General features: G+C 34.2%; 1 protein-coding gene across 1 annotated transcript; it reads left to right on the top strand.

Moving 5' to 3' along the window:
- The first annotated feature begins 4,715 nt into the window (after nucleotides 1-4,715).
- LOC114296303 (DNA repair RAD52-like protein 1, mitochondrial) lies at nucleotides 4,716-7,747 on the top strand. Its single transcript, XM_082868871.1, has 3 exons — nucleotides 4,716-4,904; nucleotides 5,014-5,108; nucleotides 7,318-7,747. Exons 1-3 carry the CDS (start codon nucleotides 4,805-4,807, stop codon nucleotides 7,459-7,461), a joined length of 339 nt encoding a protein of 112 aa, XP_082724997.1. The 5' UTR covers nucleotides 4,716-4,804; the 3' UTR covers nucleotides 7,462-7,747.
- Nucleotides 7,748-19,373: the final 11,626 nt, after the last annotated feature.

Here is a 19,373-nt window from a genome sequence, read left to right as displayed (position 1 = left end):
TGTCGTTTTGGCATTGGAGCGTTCTAAATCTCTGCAGCATATCATCAGAGCTCTCTGATCGGCCATGAAAGCATCTCTCTCTCTCTCTCTCTCTCTCTCTCTCTTTCTCTCTCTCTCTCTGTTCCAAACTCTGGAACTGAAACACTATTATTTACTTTTTATTCTTCTTTATCACTTTCTTGTTTCATGCGATTACATTTATTTACTTGTTTTTTTTTTTTAAAAGGTTTGATCTGAACACTATTATTATCTCTACATTTGAAGCAAATCCTTACATTGATATCTTTGTCTGTTTTGGTTTAATCCTAAAAATCTTTTTCTAAAACCATTTTTGATTAAAGAAAACCATCTCAAATTTTTACTCTTCTTAAAAATTCTTCAAATTTGAGTTTGACGTTTGGTTTGGATTTGTTTCATCGTTAACTTGTTGGAAAATTTTCCTTTCCCTTGATTTCCTACAATTTTGATGAAATGATTGGAGATGATTAGTGAATTAGCTGAAGAAAGTTGAACAAAATGTGTTTTTTGGATCATGAATCTCACTGAATGTGTTTGTAAGTGATTATTTATTTACATATTTGAAAGCCTTGTGTTGTTTTTTGTTTAATATTTTTGCCCTTTAAGTTTGCTGGTATAGTATATATATATTTGACATAGGTCTCAATGAAAGGAGATACTTTGGAAGACTTTGACAAGGAAGACGATTACTTTGGAAGCGAAAGAGATACCAACAAATTTGTTTTTTGTTTTCTTTTTAAAATTTTTGTGATATTGTTGTAGATGATGATGATGATGATGATGATGAACAGATAGGATTCGGTGATGATGTTATTGTTGATGAACAAATAAGATTTTTTGTTGTTGATGATGTTTTTGAACAAATATGAGAGAGAGAGAGAGAGAGAGAGAGAGAGAGAGAAGAAAAATTTGAACAGATATAAATTTTTGAACAGATAGGATTTGGTTTAGCTTGATATTTCAACAGATAGAAAAAAATAAAAATACAAAAAATTGAACAGATAAAATTTGAACATATAAAATTCAGGGAAAAAAATTGAAATAGATAGGAATAAAATTTGAATTGAAAAGATCATAAAATTAGACAGATAAGATAAAAAAAAAATTAAACAAATAGGGAAAATTTTGAATAGATAGTCAACGAAAGTCGATAGATAAAAAAAAGTCAACAGATAAATTAAGGGATAAAATTGGAAGCAAAATATCTTTCAAAACAAACAAAAGTACTTTTCACCAAACTATTTCACAAAAGGTGGACCTCTCGCTAACAAAAAATATCCACTGAACCTAGTTACTTATACCCTTCTTAGCTTGGACTTTTCAACAATTATCTCTATTTAATCTCATCAAGTTCATCAAATGCTACTTGGGTGGAAAAAATAAAATTGGGGCATCATGTGTCCCGAATATGTCCAACTGAAAAAAAAAAATGGGACATTCGTGTCCATGTCTGGCACGTGTTGAACACCAGTACGTGACCACTGGAGAGGTATCCATACTTCATAGAATTTTGAATCTTAACACCTTTGACTGTGTGGAAGACCAAGAATGAAATTCATACTTACATCACTCCATGCAGTTTGGATGGAGTCGGGAGAGGAGCATATAAACCCACCCTGCATTGGTTGTTCCTCTCTTTGAATGTTGGCAAATATGGTGTATCTGAACATGCCTAGGTACATTGTGCTTCAACATTGGCTAGTGATAACTTTCTTTCAACAATGCAATGCTTTTATCACAACCAGAATATCCCAAAGCATGCTGTTCAATGACAATCGTCTCCCTTGAAGAGTAGTCACGAGCACAGAGCTGTGACCCTTTGAAAAGAACACTTTCTTTGATGGAGTAATCATTACACTCACCAGCCACCGCAGCTTGCATGATAGGACCAAAATATTCATCATTCATGTACAATTCTTTGAAGGTGTCAAACTCTAGAATTTCTGCCCTCATTACTGTTACAAGTGAAACATTTGTGCTTAAATCATGGACCTCCTTTTTTTGAGTATTGACTTCATGCTTTAATGTGAAAGTGAAACATTGTAAATAGCTCACTCACTTAGTATTGACTTCATGCTTTAATGAACTTTCCCTCAGACTGTAATAGACCCATAAAAAAGGCATCCATGCACAAAACAAAAAGGAAAAGCCCATGATCCAAGTTAAGAGTAGCCCACAGGAAAATGAGGGTCACCTATGGAAAGAAAGCCCACACATAAAAGAAAAATGTTTTAAAAAAAAAGAAGTTTAAAGTTGTCATGATTCACATAGTAAAAACCTACTTATATGAATCATGAGAGGGGGCATTTTTTGGCATGTAAATTTCAACTAAACCAAAGATTTGGGGATTGATTGGGATAATGATACGTGTAGAGCCTACGGTGGGAATACAAACTTACAGGGAAATATCTAAGTCCCATGTGTTTGCAAAACTCAAAGCCAATCAAGAAGTTGTCTTGATAAAGATCAAATGCCATGTGGGGTCAGCAGATAATAAGAAGCCAAATGCCCAATCAAGAGATGACACATGAAGGGCCTACGGTGGTGATGCTAAATGAGATAAATGAAATTGCAAAAGACCAAACCGATCAGATGAGTAGGGCTTTCCTATTATCTCTTAACACTCTGTTTGGATTGGGAGATGAGAAAAGAAAGGAAGCGATTATTGGTTTCTCACCTTCTGTTTGGATGGATATGCTAATTAAAAGAGGATACATGTGTCTTTTTATTTTATTTGCTTTGTATTTAGAGGGGTAGTTTAGGTATTATAAATTTTTTATTTTATTTGCTTTGGTTCTCACCACTTTGGGTGAAAAACAAAACTTAAGTTTGGAGTGATTTGTCTTTCTCACCCCATTTCTCTTCATTTCTCGCCATTACCACTATTAATCATCCAGACAAGAGATGTGAAATTTCATTCTCTCAATTTCTTTTCTTTTCTTACCAAATCACTCAATCCAAATGGAGTGTAAGAATTTGCAAATATTCTTCTGTGTTTATAGACATGGCGTGTTATAGGTAAAGGGTTCCAAGCCCTCTCTTTTTATACCGTTTCATGTAATTTGAGGCATCAAAGCCTTAAAATTTTAATGAATGCGTTGTGTTCATGTTTAAGTCTCTTATTTCCTTTTAATTTATGTTCTTTATTAATCAAAGGTTTCACTTGTTCTAAGTGAGTAATGAATGATTTGGATTTCCAAATCGGAGCACTGTTGAATCTAAAAACTAAACGGTGGCTATTTGTAGATAGAAGTTTCGAAATACAGCCAACTCTAACATTTTATCATTTCAAAATGTGTCAACATTGCCCCTCTCATCTTTCCAATGTTCCTATTATATGCTTGCATTCACATTAGTTCTGTGGAATTTCTAGTTCTTTTGGTAAATGTTAACACCATATTAATTCTTAAACAAAATAGTGGGGTTTATGTACTTTTGATGCATGATTTATTCATTATTGAACTTTAATTCTTTTGACATTTGTGATGTAATGGTTTATTCATTATTGAACTTTAATTCTTTTGACATTTGTGATGTAATGGTTTCTGCTTGTATTGTGTATGTGTTATATGAACTCTTCTATATCCCCCACAATACCTATGTCCACCGGATATGACGTGGGTAAGGGTATGAGGTATGTGTCTGACACTCGTACTCAATTTAGACACTCAGATCCTTTAATTTGTTACAATATATGAGAAGAAGAAACTCGCATTTGCTAGTAAAGCAATATTTTTAGCCTCTCACATGAATTAGATATAGAAATTTCATATTTTTTTTGAATCCTTTTCAAGTTCAAGTATATTTTTATATAATTTACAATATTTTTTCTAAGGATATTATATAATATGCAATATGTTTGTGTATATGATGCGTCCCCGCACTCCTATATAATTTTGGATACGTATCCCAAGATCCTAAGATTTAAATTTATGAAAGTCTGATATTTGGATACACACCCACACCCGATACATGTACCCGAGTCCATGTAACATATTTTAAATTATAGATTGAATGGTTTTTTTCATGTTGAATTAAAGGTAGTTTTTCATTATTTTTGGTTATTCGTGGATAAAAATGTGTTTATTTATATTTGTTGTCATATCCCTGCCGTGTCCATATCCTTTTTTCCTGAAAATCACTATGTCTCATGTCCATGCCTGTGTCCATGCTTTTTAGCCCATCCTTGAACCAATTTTTGGATTTATGGACACCTTTGAATAGGTTTTTGATGTGTAGATGATAGTGGTTTTCTTTTGTACATGGGTTGCACCCTGTTGGTGCCTCTTTTTATAATATTATACTTAATTTTTTGGGCAAATTACATATACACCCCTCCAGGTTTGGTTAAATTACAGATACCCCCCTGAGGTTTCGGAAATTACATCCCGCCCCCTGAGGTTTGTATTTTCATAACAATTTACCCCCTGAGGTTTATATTTCATAACAAATTACCCCCTAATTTCTTATGCAAATATAGCATTCAGGGGGGAATTCGTAATTTCTCAAACCTCAGGGGGGTATTTGTAATTTTGTCAAACCTGGAGGGGTGTATATGTAATTTGCCCTAATTTTTTTTTTAAATTTCTTTTACTCAGGAATGGTGCTGAAACTTCTTGTTATCAATCTTGAAAGGGCTAAAATAATCTAAAGTATGAGTTTCTTTTATTTTTTTTATTTTTTTATCTTATGAACTTTTTCTTGTCCTATTCAACGTTACATTTTATTTGTTACGTAAGGAGCACACTAATCCAATTTATAATGTAGCAATCAGAGTTAAGATCTAATGTTTAGTACTTGGAAAGGAAGGTTATCTGACATTTCTAGTTGTCTTATCATTCTTGCTAGGCATATCGTGAATCGGATTATGAACTTACATGCTCCAGGTACGTTAAAGTTCACTATTTTCTTTCACCAAGTGATTTTAATTCCAATTGCAAGGGGCACTGAGATCTGTGAATGCTGAAAACTTTTCAAATTCTCAATCTATTGTAGAATGGTCTGGTGAGGTTCGAAGCATAACGTATTCGGCTGATGGCAAGTCTGTGTCTGTTGTTTACCGTGTCACACTGTATGGGACTGATGCTGAGGTACCATTGCTGCTTTATGCTTCATAATTTGTTCATTTGTATCACAATATGCATGCATCTTAGATTGGTAGTAGTGACGTACTCATACCTAGTCTGCTTCTGGACATTGATTGGTATTGTTCTAGTTAGTGAAGATTGACAAGCTTAATGTTTTCAAATTTTTTTAGTGTGAATTATTGAAAATGTTTTCTGTTGCTGAGTTAAATGGGCCATTTTGTCATTGCTTCAAGTCATTACCTTGCTAATGCCAAGCATCATATGGAAGTCTATAGTACCTTCTAATATATGTAGTTAACTTTGCTATCTCACTGGTGACTGCTGGGAATTTTTTTTAACTTATCAAGTTACATATTGAGCTTAATTTTTCTTGAGGCAGGAGCGACCCTGACAGTCAAAACCAAATTATTCTGCATGCTTAAAGCTTGTGTAGAGCATGCAAGATTCAGGCTTGATGACACTTTATTAAATTGACTTGATTTTTTAATAACAAATGTGCATTGCTTTCTTCTATAGTTTTGTAACTTTGGTTAATTGATAGTGCGTCTATTAATGCATTAGATGTTGCATCTCTTGGAGGTTGTGAGTTTGAGCCCCGTGTGGAGTGTCAGGAGTGATCCCCTTTCTTTTTCCCCTTAGATATAGGCTAGAGTAGGTTGTAACAACTGACAAGGTCCTGTCCTAAAGTTCTGGCTGGCTGGGGCAACCAATTTCAGTGGTTGGCTTGGAGACCTATTATGTAAGCCTAAAATCAATGGAAGTTGCTGAAGGGTACTATCATTTGGCATGATTTCTAATGTATTAGTTTCTTTGATCTCTTTTGCTTTTTACTTTCTGAGATTCTTCCTGTTGGCGCTATCTGCATTGAATGAGGAAAACGTATTGGCAGAAGTGGATTTTATTTCTTTGTTAAAAAGAAGAAAACAGGTATCTATTAAAGTTGATGGTAATGTTGTTGAAATATCAACCAAGGGTCATTACTGATGGATTTTCTTTCCCTTTCATATAAGTTGTTTTAACTATAATTTGTAGTTCTTTAAACCGAATTATCCCAACGTATAGTTCTTTGATTCTGTGGCTGTACCACAAGGAAAAGTGTGGCTTTGAAGATTTAAACAAGGGTTTGGAGTTAAGGTTTGAAACATAATGGTTACCAGGCGTTGGTCCTCCAGACTAGATAGTTAAATTAAAGAAACTAAAAATAGATTTGCAATAATAGAATTTCAGCAGATAAGATTAATAAAGGGAAAGTACCTTATCTCTTGAGGGATCGATTGGGATCCACGCTCGAATCAGTACAAGAGTTCAACACTCATTTTTAATCAAGAGAAACTCTTCACTCTACTCTAGTATCCTTTATAGAAAGGAGCCTGATATGTAGAATACTAGCCGATCGCAAAGATAAACTTTCTCAAAATTGCTCCATCTAATAAAGCAACCATATAAAGTTCCAGCAATAGAAATTTTATAAACTAATACTAGGCTAGATAGTAGCCCTGGAAAGGACTACTAGCTTAACTTAAAATTTTTGTAAGGGAAATTCTAACCAGAGTAGAAACTCCTAAAAATTAAAATTTCTAACAAACATGACTTTCTATGCAAGAGCTCCTTTATTGGCTAAAGATTTCTACATCATCCGTCTATCCTTTATTAAAAGTTTGTCTCTTCTCAGTGGAGAGAAACACGAAGGGGCATATATAATCGGTTAAAAAACTCATCTTAGGTCAAGGGCTCAAGGAACTGAAATGCATCTTTATGTAAAATGCACCTGGTCTACGAACTGTCTGACAGATTTGTGTAAAATGCATGTGTTCTAGGAACTGTCTGACAGATTTTCATTTATTTATTTATTTATTACATTACTCTATTTAGGGTTGTTATGTCCATTTTTGGAATGTCAAGAAAGAATGTAATGGGTTTTAAATAATTTATAGTTGGTGGCTTTTAGATATTGTAACCACGTCTTTATATAAAAACTATATTATACAACGTGTCAATATAAATTTATTTATTTCTTTTGCGTGTATAAGATTGTTCAACATTATTACTATTTTTTTTTAGTATGTGCCAATTCTTTCTCTCTCACTCCTTCCTGTTTCTTTTCTTTTCTTTTTTTTCTTTTTTTAATTTTTATGAATCTCAATAGGAAAATATATGTGTGAGGGAACTGACCTCGGTTGCTCTTCACTTTTGTTTTTGTGTTTTTGATAAGATATACAAGGAGTCAACAGGTACTGCTCCTGTAAATGATGCAGGCTATGGAGATCCAGTGCAGAAGGCAGAAGCAATGGCATTTCGTCGAGCTTGTGCTCGTTTTGGTCTGGGACTTCATCTCTATCACGAGGATGTGTTATAGCCAAGCAACATGGGCTTTGTGTCAGGCAATTTTTAGTTTAGCGGATGACACTCGGATCACATTTTGTGTTTTAGTTGATTTTGTTTTGTTCTCAAGAGAGAATCGCAGTAAACCAGATATTTTGATGTAAAACAAAATCAGCTTATCTATTGCTGTCTGCAATTGTGATTTCAAAGCGTAGATTTCTGTATTTTATGTAGTATGTTTATTTAGTGATGGGAATGTTGGCTTTTGATATTGGTAAATTTCTGAATACAAACATGTGGGCACCGATGAATATGAACAATATTGCTATTGTTAAATCTGCAATTCTTACAATGTACATTGCTTATGCAGTTGAAATTGAAACTACTTACATTTTGCAGAATTCAAATCAAAGTTTTTGAGACTTTATTTATTTATTAATGTTATTTAATGCTCGGCAGATTTTAGCATTTGAATTTAGTTTATAAAGCTACAATTAGGCAGATTTTAGAACTTGAATGCTGGTTTTCCCACTTCATCTACCTATTGATTATGTAAATTTTACCCAAAGAGCAATGCCTCAAGTTAAGAATTTTGGTTGGAAATTGTGTTTCAATATTTTACCTCTCAAACCTCAAAAATCAAAGACTAGTTTTTTAATTATATTAATTTTACATCTAAATTGTTTTAATCTGGATCAATGTGATTTCTGTCTATCACCTTTTGCTTAAAATTAGGTGAAAATTGTTGAACAAGACACCGAATACTTTTTTTTGGAAGGAAAATTAAAAAAATTCATTGTACTTGTCAAACTATTCCTCAAAAATCATTGTATATTATCAAAATAAGAAAAATACTTGAAATCCTCATTTTTTAGAGATTTGCACAACTCTCTTTGGATCTCATGTATATGTAAGATGTACTTATGTATGTGTGGGGTCCATACCATCAATGGTGGAGATCTAAGGAGGTTGTGGAGGCTTTCAAAAAAAAGGGCTCTCAATCATTGTTGATCAGAATAAATATTTTGGGTTAACAACGAGATCTTTTGCTCTCAATCAACAAATGACACTACCACCTTACATCCCAAAAGGAGATCCATGACCTTATAACAAGACAATTGGCTCTACGGCCATCACATGTAAGAAAAGGGTTTTGAGCCACCTTGTGGCTTCGGATTCCCACCCGCCTAAAAATATCAACAACTTGAGCGTATAGCCCAATAATAGCGTGCAATTAGCATGTTCAATATGCAATCATAACCTATGTGATCATAATGTCATACAATATATAAATGAAGATGATTTTCTCAATGCAAAACACTTTCACAAAACCAATTTGAATTACCTCATGCATTTATTGTTTACTTAGTTCCATTTTCACAAAACAGAGGAGTGCAACGCTGTAATTCCCAACTGGACACTAGTCATTATCCAATTCCATTTTCAATGATTTTCAAGTTATGTATTGAAGTCAACCATGAGTTACCTATGTCACGCCTATATGTTTTCAATCTCAAGGATATGCATGTGCACTGCAGGTCCAAAGCCATCCTAGTTTTGTGCTACTAATCGATTACTATCAACCCAAATACCTTTAACTAGACCTAGTCCCACCTAACAAGAGTTTAGTTGTGTCTAGGGATGCAATTGGTTTGGTACGGTCGGTATTTAGGTAAAAAATTATACCGAACTGACAATGTCGGTTTTGTTATTTTGAACACTAATACAGACTATTTCTCCCATCAAACCGTACCAAACCGAACTGATTGAAATGGTTCGATTTGGTCCGTTTTAATCGGTCTAGGATCTTTCAAACTTGAGCCACTTTTAAATATAATTACAAATCTATGTAAAAATATTAAATTAGTTATTTGTCTACCATTTCAAACATATCCAATCCATCCATTTAATAAATAATTTTCAATTCCTAGATTAATAAAAATAAAATCAAAAAAAGTTTAAAAATACTAAGGTTTTAAGAATAATGAGTTAGAATTAAGATTATATATAATAGGAGTTTATAAACTTAGGTTATAAAGATGTTAAGGTTAATTAATTAAGGTTAATAATTTATCATACTTATTAATATCATTATATTATTATTACAAATACAATATATGTTGAAGTGGTCGGTTTCGGTTTAGTTCGGTGCACAAGGTGCTTGAATTGATCTCAAACCGAAAACCGAAAAAAAATCAAATTTAAAATCGCACAGACCGATCCTTGTTAAAAAAATAGACCAAATATAGCAGTTTAGTTCGGTTCAATCGATTTGGTCAGTTTTTTTGATTTTTTTTACGTCTCTAATAGTGTCACAACACCCAACCTAATTCACTAGAAAAGATAGTTTTAGAAAAATTGTGGAAACATATAAGTTTTTGAAGAATTGGGATTTACTAATCTTCTTGTTAGTGTATTAACTCAAAATGTGTGACTCTGAGTTTTTGTTTAAGGAAACAAGAGTTGGGATCAAGGGTTTACAATTATGAGTCGGGAAGGTGTAGGCACTTTACTGAGCGCTTTTAGGTCTCATTTGGCAATATTACTTTTTACGGTGAATTACATTAACAGTCTCTACAGTTTGGGACTTGTGCCACTTTGATCTCTGTCTTTTCAATTGTGACACATTTGACTCTGAATTTTGAATCTTGTTCCAAATAAGGACAATTGAAGATACCATTGTTTAATTTCAAGGGTAAAATCGTCAATTTAATAAAATATAAACTAATTTGACAAAAATAAATGTCAAAAAAATATTTTAATTTTTTAAAAATTATTTTTATCCACCAATAATAAAATTATGTAAAATTGATAAACATTAATAAAAATTACATGATTAATTTTTAAAAATTAATTTTATATGATTATCATCCAAACACATAATAAAAATTAATTTGATAAAAAAAATAAATAAATGTCTAAAGATTTATCAATTTTACATAATTTTATTTTTAGTGGATAGAAATAATTTTTAAAAATTCAAAAATATTTGTTTGATATTTACTTTTGTCAAATTAGTTTATATTTTATCAAATTGACGAGTTTGCCCTTAAAAAATCTAATGAAAAATCTAATGATCCAACAACTATTATTTCAGCATTATGCTCTTATTTGATCATGTAGCTCCTCGCTCTCGAGATCACACATGATACCTAATAAGGGTCGAGAGTTTTTGAAAAAGTATTCATTCACCATTATTTGGACATTATGTGGTTAGAATAGTTTTGTAATGCTTCACTCTCAAGATCGTACGTATTATCTAATAGCATTTAGGATACTTGAAAATACCAACTATTGACATTAGAAGTTGTCCCAAATCGCCTCTTGCTCAAGTCCACACATAGCTCCAATTGAACACGGGGTTTTAGGCAAAATATCCCACAAGTCTTCTAAGAAGTCACATATCTTGATAAACTTGTAGCACCTCGTCTTCAAGCCATAACATGCAATCCCAAATAGAAGTCAAGTATTTTCTTTTTTGGGAAAATGGTTGTAGAGACTCATGCTTAATAGTCATATGCCATTACTCTCAAGATCACACAAGACTCTCAATTTGGAAAATTTAAGAAGGCAAGTCCTCTAAAAGAAAAGAGGAGATGGGAGGAGAAAAGACAATTGGGTGAACACTACTATTCATTTTGTGGTATTGCATTGAATAATTTTGTGAGATAATTGAAAGGCAAGAGGGAAAGGTTGAGTGAACTGGTAGTGGGGACATTAGAAATGAAAAGTGGGGGTGGTAGCTTTGACTGGCATGTGGCATGAAAATTCAAATGCATTGATATCTATCTACTCTCGATCTTATGATTCATTTGATTCATTTCATATTCTTATAACGCGTTAAGTCTTTTTAATGTGAAATGACTCTATTGCCACTATTTTTCATATGAAAATAAGTAAATACTGTTGAAGCATCCAACGCAAAATTAATTGGCAATGAATAAAGAGTCCCATATATTATATTAACTAAGTTTGGATAACTTAGATTGGCAATGTGGGATCAAGTCTAACATCATACATCTTGTTTCAAAATCATTCCAAAAATAAATAAATTTAAATATAATATTCCAAAAGAAGAATGCTGAGATTGTTTGCTAAATTCCATAAGAAGAACCTATAAATTTAAAAAGTCCAAGATTTGTTTTATTCCCTCAATCAACGACATCGGTAACGCTAATTAAAAAAAAATAGAAGTTCATGTATTTATTGCCTTCCGTAACCTAACATTTAATTTATGGGTTTCAACACAATATCAAATCAATATTTATAACTCAACGTAATATGAACATTCACATAGGCTCCATTTGATTAGAAAAAAAAAAAAATTTTGGTAGAAAGTGAAAGTAAACAAAAATTAAATGAAAGGAAAAAAAATAGAAAATAAAATAAATTCTCTTGTGAGTATTTGATTAAAATGAAAATTTTGTAAGAAAAAGATAGAAAAATTTAAAAATTTAGTTACAGATAACTCACACACACATTAAATTTTTCTTGTGTTTTCTTGTGTTTTTTGCAAGAAATAAAAAATTAGTTACAATGCTAATATGGGTTGTACAAAAAAATTAGTTTTCTTATACTTTCCACCACTTTCAAGCTAAACAAACTCATTGAAGTTGAATTTTTTTTCTCTTTCTTTCACTTTCTATCTATTTCATCCTAAACAAACCAAGCCATAAAGAAAATGTACATATTCAATAACAATGTGAATATTTTACATCGATATGAATATCAGATACAATATTCAATAAGGGTGTGAATATTTGTATCATAACATAGTGTTTATCATAATAGTGTGTATATATTTTGTAAACCTCAAAATGATAACATCTTTGAAAAAATAATAGTATGCATTTTACTTTTAGATTAGTATCAATGTTAATATCATATCAGTGTAAACTTTCACATCATTACAAACGTATATTAAAGTGATTGTTCACATCACACTAGTGTCAATACTATACCGGTGTGGCATTGTATTTCATATTATTGTCAACGTTCATATAGTGGCATATTCACATCAAAACACTGATTCAAAGTATTATAAAATAGTGAGTGTTAGTAAAAATTATTTTAATCCCCAATCGATGGGAATTGCACAATAATTTAAACCAAACAATCAAACAAAAGAAATAGGTGATTGTATTCTTGATTCAATGCCTTAAAAATATAAGGACTTCTTTGGAACAAAGTTACAATCGACAAAAATTTGTTTATATATTATTTAGTTTCTATTTCCACATCCCTATTTATCTTAGTGCATATTATTTCTCAATACACACACTCATAAATTTGTTTAGATATTGTTTATCTCATTCCACACGGCACATATTTTAATTATCACCCTTGATTCAAATATTGTATACATACTTCCCACCTAAATACACACCCACACAGCCTCCGGAGAGAAGAACACAAGACCCAGCGGATTCTGACCACCGCGCAGCACCCTTCGGGCTTCTCTCTGCCAAATCTGTTTCTTTTTGGCTTTCTTTGCTTGGGACCTTTTTTTTTTGCCTCATGGGTTTTGTTTGAAATGTGTTTCTCACGCTTTTTCTCCATTGGATTTGATGTGGGTTAGTCTTGAAATCATGTAAATCTGTTTGTAAGTTGGTTCATAATTTCAATTGATAACTTCCAATTGGACATTTTTGGTGCTGCTTTGGAAGTTTTGAAGCAAAACCCTCATGTTAATCAATAGTTTTTAGAGAGATAAAGTAGGAGGAAGATGTTGGAGAGGGATAGACTTGCAAGAGAAAGATGCCAGAGAGAGAGAGAGAGACGCGGAAATGAAGGAGAGGAAAGACACCGGCGACAGAGGAGAATAAGGAGAGCAAAGCATAAGAGAAATGGAAAGTTTGTTGGTGGTGGTAGAAAGAAGAAGTCTTACCACCAAATTTAAAACCTAACCCTCTGTTTGATTGCTGAGAAACAGAGAAAAGTGGAATGACAATGAAATTCCTAAATTAGTTAATCAAATCTCCAAAAGAATATGATTTATTGGAATATAAAAATATCTCATGGACTAATTGGGATACAAGTACATGAAAGTTAATTTTTCCCTAGATTTTCTATTTATATATAAAAATTTTATACAAAATGATGTGACTCATTTATAAACATTCGTTGGAATTCAAAAAGCCCACCACTACAAATCATAATTGCATATTGTTATTGTCACATCATTCAATATTACTTTTGATAAAGTATAGAATCTTTGATATTGTGATTTGTGATTAGAATAAGAAAAACTAAGTGTACAAAAATGGTACACAAAATGGGGCACAAACAATACACAAAGGATGGGTCCTAACTATGTGGGACCCACATGTGAGATCTACTCTTTGTGTTTTGTCTGCGACCCATTCTGTGCCCCATTTCTGTGTTTGTAGTAAAGCTCGATTAGAATTCAATATCTATAATGAATAATAATTCACAATCAAACAATCATAGATCTAATCCAATTATGAGATAATTGAATTAGATCTACTATCAAGCAACAATAAAATGACATAACTTTTACCTGAAAAAAAAAAATCACAATTGGACTCCTCCAATTATGATGAAAAAATCATAAGTCAACGACACAAAATAATCCACTAAAAAGACAATGGAATTACATAAAAGAACTCTTAATTACCTAGCAAATACACACCTAAATTGAACCAAACTCGTTGTACCTCTTCCAACACTGTATTTACCTCGAAATTGCTTTACCTAATGTTGAATCCACAATGCAAATATTGAATCCATGATGATGAGCTACTTTAGAATCCACCGAAGCTTTTAAGCTCAAGTTTTTTGGAATAAACCGATGAACATCTCTCTATCAAAGTGTAATTGAAGTAGAAATCTCTTGATGATCTTCAATATAAAGCATGTTGATCAATTGATCATACTCAATTTATCAAGGTACACATGTAGATCTCACTAGAAAATTCTCTCTTTATTTTTTGCACTTCAAGAATGAATATTTGAGAGTCTCACTTTAGTTCTAATTAAAAAATGTACTTTTTAAGTGACTGTAACTGCCTCATATTGCTTGAGCGCAACTTTGGTCGCTTGAGCAAACTTTTTGACGTAGCAGGATTTTTCTTTCAAATTTTTAGAAGCTACAAGTATGTCTTGAGTACTCGAATGCAACTTTGTTCGCTCAAGTGAACTATGAAGCCCTACTGGATTTGTCTATTGGTTTTTGAGAAGCTACAAGCTTGTCTTGACCGCTTGAGCACATAAATCTCCACTTCAACACAAACTGCTTTACTCGAGCACAAACTGGATTGGATTTGCATCTAAAATACTCTTATTCTCACAAAAACAAAAGAACAAATGCAATTATAATTGACTTGTGTTTTGTCCAAAGGAATTTCCAATTATAAAAGGCCTAACAACTTTTTTTTTCTTTTAAATTATGTATGTTTATTGTTTTTGTAATGCCCTCAAATCTCATTAAACCTCGTCTTAGCGAGATTTTAAGAAACACGTGGTCACCAACCTCGAAGGATAAAGGTCGCCTTCTCTTATCATCATAACTCTTCTATCAGCTTTGAGTCGTAGCTAACCTCTTTCAAATAAGAGCAACTTCCTCGGTCGTCTCTCGAACTAAATCCGGGCCCAACATCGGTGCATCACTCACATCGGCCTAACAAACTGGTGATCTACAAGGTCAGCCATACAAGGCCTCAAACAATGTCATCTCGATACTTGCCTGATAACTATTGTTATAGACAAACTCAATCAACGGTTGGTGTCTTTCCTAAGACCCCTTGAAATCAAGGACACAAGCTCTAAGTATGTCCTCTAAAATTTGAATAGTGTGCTCACATTGCCCATCGGTCTAAGGATGATAAGTGGTGCTAAGGGTCAACTTAGTTCCCAATGCCTCTTGAAGGCTTTGCCATAGCCGAGCAATGAAACAAGGATTTCTATTCGAAACAATGGTCATCGAGACCCCATGAAATGAAACTATGTCTCTAGTGTACAACTCTACCAAATAATTAACTGAGTCATCGGGGCACATAGGAATGAAGTGTGTAGACCTAATCAACCTATCAACAATCACTCAAATAGCATCATTACCCCATTGTGTTCCTGGAAGCCCAACTACAAAATCCATGATAACATGCTCCCATTTTCACTTGACTATAGGTAAGGATTGTAGCAAACTTGCTGGTTTTTAGTGCTCGACCTTCACTTATTGGAAAGTAAGGCATCTCAAAACAAATAAAGCGACGTCTCGTTTCATACCCCTCCACCAAAACTGACGACTAAGATCATGATACATTTTAGTGCCTCTCAGATGCACCGCAAGGCGTGAGTAATGAAATTCTCGAAGTACCTCACCTCTACAAGATTCTGGCACCAATAAACGGTCTAAATATCTCACACTTAAATCTGAATGGATGTTCAAACCCTTCTCTTATTTCCCGTTAGAGATCCTCTCACAAATTGTCTCCACCTCACTATTACCTTGTTGTGCTTCTATGACTCTGCTAATCAAGGTGGGTTGTGCAATTAAGGTAAATAAGGTAGCACCTTGCTAGACTCGCCAAGACGCAAATCAAACTCGTTGATCTCACCTAACATATCCCATTCTCAAATAGCCACGCTTGCCAAACTACTCACGGATTTTCGACTCAAGGCATCGGCCACAACATTGGCCTTCCTCAGATGATAGTGTAACTCAAAATCATAATCCTCCATAAATTCCATCCATCTCTGTTGGTGTAAATTCAAATCTTTTTGGAAAAACAAGTATTTTAGACTTTTATAATCGGAGAAAACCTCAAACTTCTTGCCATACAAATAATGCCTCCAAATCTTCAAGGCAAAAATTACCACTCATGGATAGGGTAGTTCTTCTTGTGAGTTTTCAATTGTCATGAGCCATAAGCCACAACCTTCCCTTCTTCCATCAACACACAACCAAGCCCATCCCAGGATGCATCACAATATATGGTACAACCTAAGCCCCATTCCAAAATTATCAAAACCAGTGCGGTAGTTAACTTGGTCTTAAGTTCTTGGAATGACTTCTCACAAGTCTCGTTCCACACAAATTTGGCACCCCTTTTTTGTCAACCTAGTCAATAATGCAGCTAGTCTAAGGAAGTTCCTTGCAAAACAGAGATAATACCTAGCTAATCCTAGTGAACTCTAGTTTCAAAAGCATTCTTAGGTTGTTCCCAATCTTGCACGACATCTATCTTAGAAGAATCTATAGTCACTCCTTCTCCCTGATACAACATGCCCCCAAAATTTTACTTCCGTCAGCCAAAACTCATATTTCTCAAATTTAGCATACAATTGGTGCACCCTAAGCAAGTCGAGCACTATCCGCAAGTGTTCCTCCTCGGAGGTTGAATAAATCAAAATATTGTCCACAAAGACAACCATGAAACAGTCTAAAAATTCTTTGAAGACTCAATTTATCAAGTTCATAAAGGAAGTTGGTGCATTGGTTAAACCGAAAGGCATTACTAGGAATTCATAGTGGGTGAAATCATGTGAGGTTGTCAAAGTAAGAATAGCTTTGTAGGTGAAATCATCCCGAACCAAAGTGGAGTTCTTTGTTAATGATGTAGTTTTTAATTTGCATCAGGTACAATATTGTATTAGGAAGGGAAGTTGAGTCCAGCCCTGTTTTGCTGCTTTCACTGGAATCTAGCCAATTGGTTGTGGGAGATCTGATGTGTTTTGTGATCTGTGTGAGATCTAGTCAATTAGCTTAGGAGATCTGCTGTGTTTTGTGATCTATGGTGTGTAATATGTCTGCTGATTGCTGTTTTTTGATGCTGCTGATGGCTATAAGAGATCTGTAGAATTTTATTTGGGATCTTAATTTTCTGTCCTTGTTTGGTTTTGGTTTGTATTGTTTTTTGGGTATGGTTCGTTTCGGTGTTTTGTGGTTGGTTTCTCACCAACCCTTGATGGTGTGCTAGCAAATGATTGGTTGATATTATCGATGCCAACCTAGTTGGGATTGATTTCGTTTCCCTATGATGCTTTTTGCACTCATTCCTATTTCTTCTTTTTTGTTGTTGTAGTCCTATGTTCATTAATATAGTCTTTTTCTCTTTTGCTGATAAAAATAAAAATAAAAATAAAAGGAATTCATAGTGGCCATAATGTATGCAAAATGCTGTTTTCTGGATGTCCCCCTTCCTAACTCTCAACTGATGGTACCCCGATCTCAAGTCTAACTTTAAAAAATAACAAGACCGTTTAAATTGGTCAAATAAGTCATCTATTCTACGTAGAGGATACTTGTTCTTGATGGTAATTGTAGACGTCCCTGAACATCCCGGGATGATGAATCCCGTTCTGCTCATTATGGGCTCACTACAGTTCGGACTCTCAAATCGTCACGGTTCTTAATCTGAACCAAAGAGTACAAATCCGGCAAATCATTTTGGAAAACAGATTTTTAGAAAAGAAGTGCCAAACATGGACTACTTTGCCAGATACAGAGTCGCCACCTAAATATTTTATTTTGGGGGAATTTAGGAAACCCTGACTCGTTTGCCTAAGGCCACGTGTCTGTCATCACCAAAGTTGCCTCGGCTCGGGAACATGGGTACGATTGGGGAAGGTCAGCTATGAGCACCCCCTCTCGCCCGATCCGAAGATCGACCTCTACTAACCATGATATCTTGTTTTGAAAATATTACGTGTTCTTATTCCAGTTATTAGCCTAGATTTACTATGTTATGCGCACAGCAAACAAGTACAGACTGGGTCGCCTGAATTGGAACGAAACATTTTATGTTTGTTTGTTTGAAAATGGTTTGATGGTGCTACCCGCAAGTAGGCTAAGACATGAATTTCGCCACCCTCAAGTGGGCTTAGAAAATATAGTTTTGCCACTCTTAAGTGGGCTTAAAACTTGCATTCAATGCATTGTTCCAATTTAAGTAACCCAACCTTCATCCACAGGCATTCATGCAGTTATATCACATAAGCATATAGCCACATGGTAAGCATGCTATCATGTTAACATTCACACTTATGCGAGATGCTAAAGCATAAATACTTTCATCGTACTCTGTGCCAAAACAGTGAACTAGTTAGTAATCATATGCATGATCCTAATTCATGTTAAGATGGCTAATGCATCGCATACAAAATGTCACTAGAATAGGCTCGGCTAATCTATGAATGGCATGTGAGGTACGATAGATAACATGTATTCAAGTTTGATTTGAAATACTATGCAGTTAGTATGATACGCCGAGCCTGGTGCATGCAATACTGATGAATGATGCACGCATGCATAGCATAAGGTTGCTAAATTAAATATGCCCTAGTACTAACCATCAAAGCAGGTAAGTAAAAGGGAGAAAGAAATGGGGGTTGGAAGACATGCACATACGCACCCACACTTATTACAAGTTTGCCCTCGTTCGGAGGGACCGAAAGAATAATACAATTTAACTAACTATCAAGCTAATTAAATATTACAGATAATTAACTAGTTAAGTAAATTAACTAAGCTAATTAAGCAGTAAAAGCCGCCTCAGGAAGAGGGCCCAATGCATGCGTGCTCGATTCCGCTCGGAAACCACCACCATGCACAAGTTTGCCTCTGTTTCCCCTGCTCTGCTCCTCTGAAAATTTCACAACTCTCAAGGTATGCTCCATGGACACTGTGGATCACCACCGACCAAGTGGAAACCCCACCGACCATGTCCGGATGGCCATCGACCATTTATTGAGCTCTCGGCCATCAATAATTGGTCAGTCGGCACTCCATGTAGTCAACCGGCCAAGTCTTCCTGCAGAACCTGTTTTGACAGCAGCAGAGGGCAAAACAAGGCATGGCAATGTATTTCAAGCAAATGTGTGCACCAACACATCCCTTATCATGTTTGTGACTCAAAGGGGTATGTTCGTTGATTATCGGACCACCAGTCGCGCATTTCAATGCATGATGGCCCAAGGAACCAAGTC

The sequence above is a fragment of the Camellia sinensis genome, chromosome 5 (assembly GCF_055761805.1).
Source record: "Camellia sinensis isolate YWXY chromosome 5, ASM5576180v1, whole genome shotgun sequence".
Classification (NCBI taxonomy): Eukaryota; Viridiplantae; Streptophyta; class Magnoliopsida; order Ericales; family Theaceae; genus Camellia; species Camellia sinensis.
Note: the sequence above shows the minus strand (reverse complement) of the source record. Positions and strands in the feature narration are given on the sequence as shown.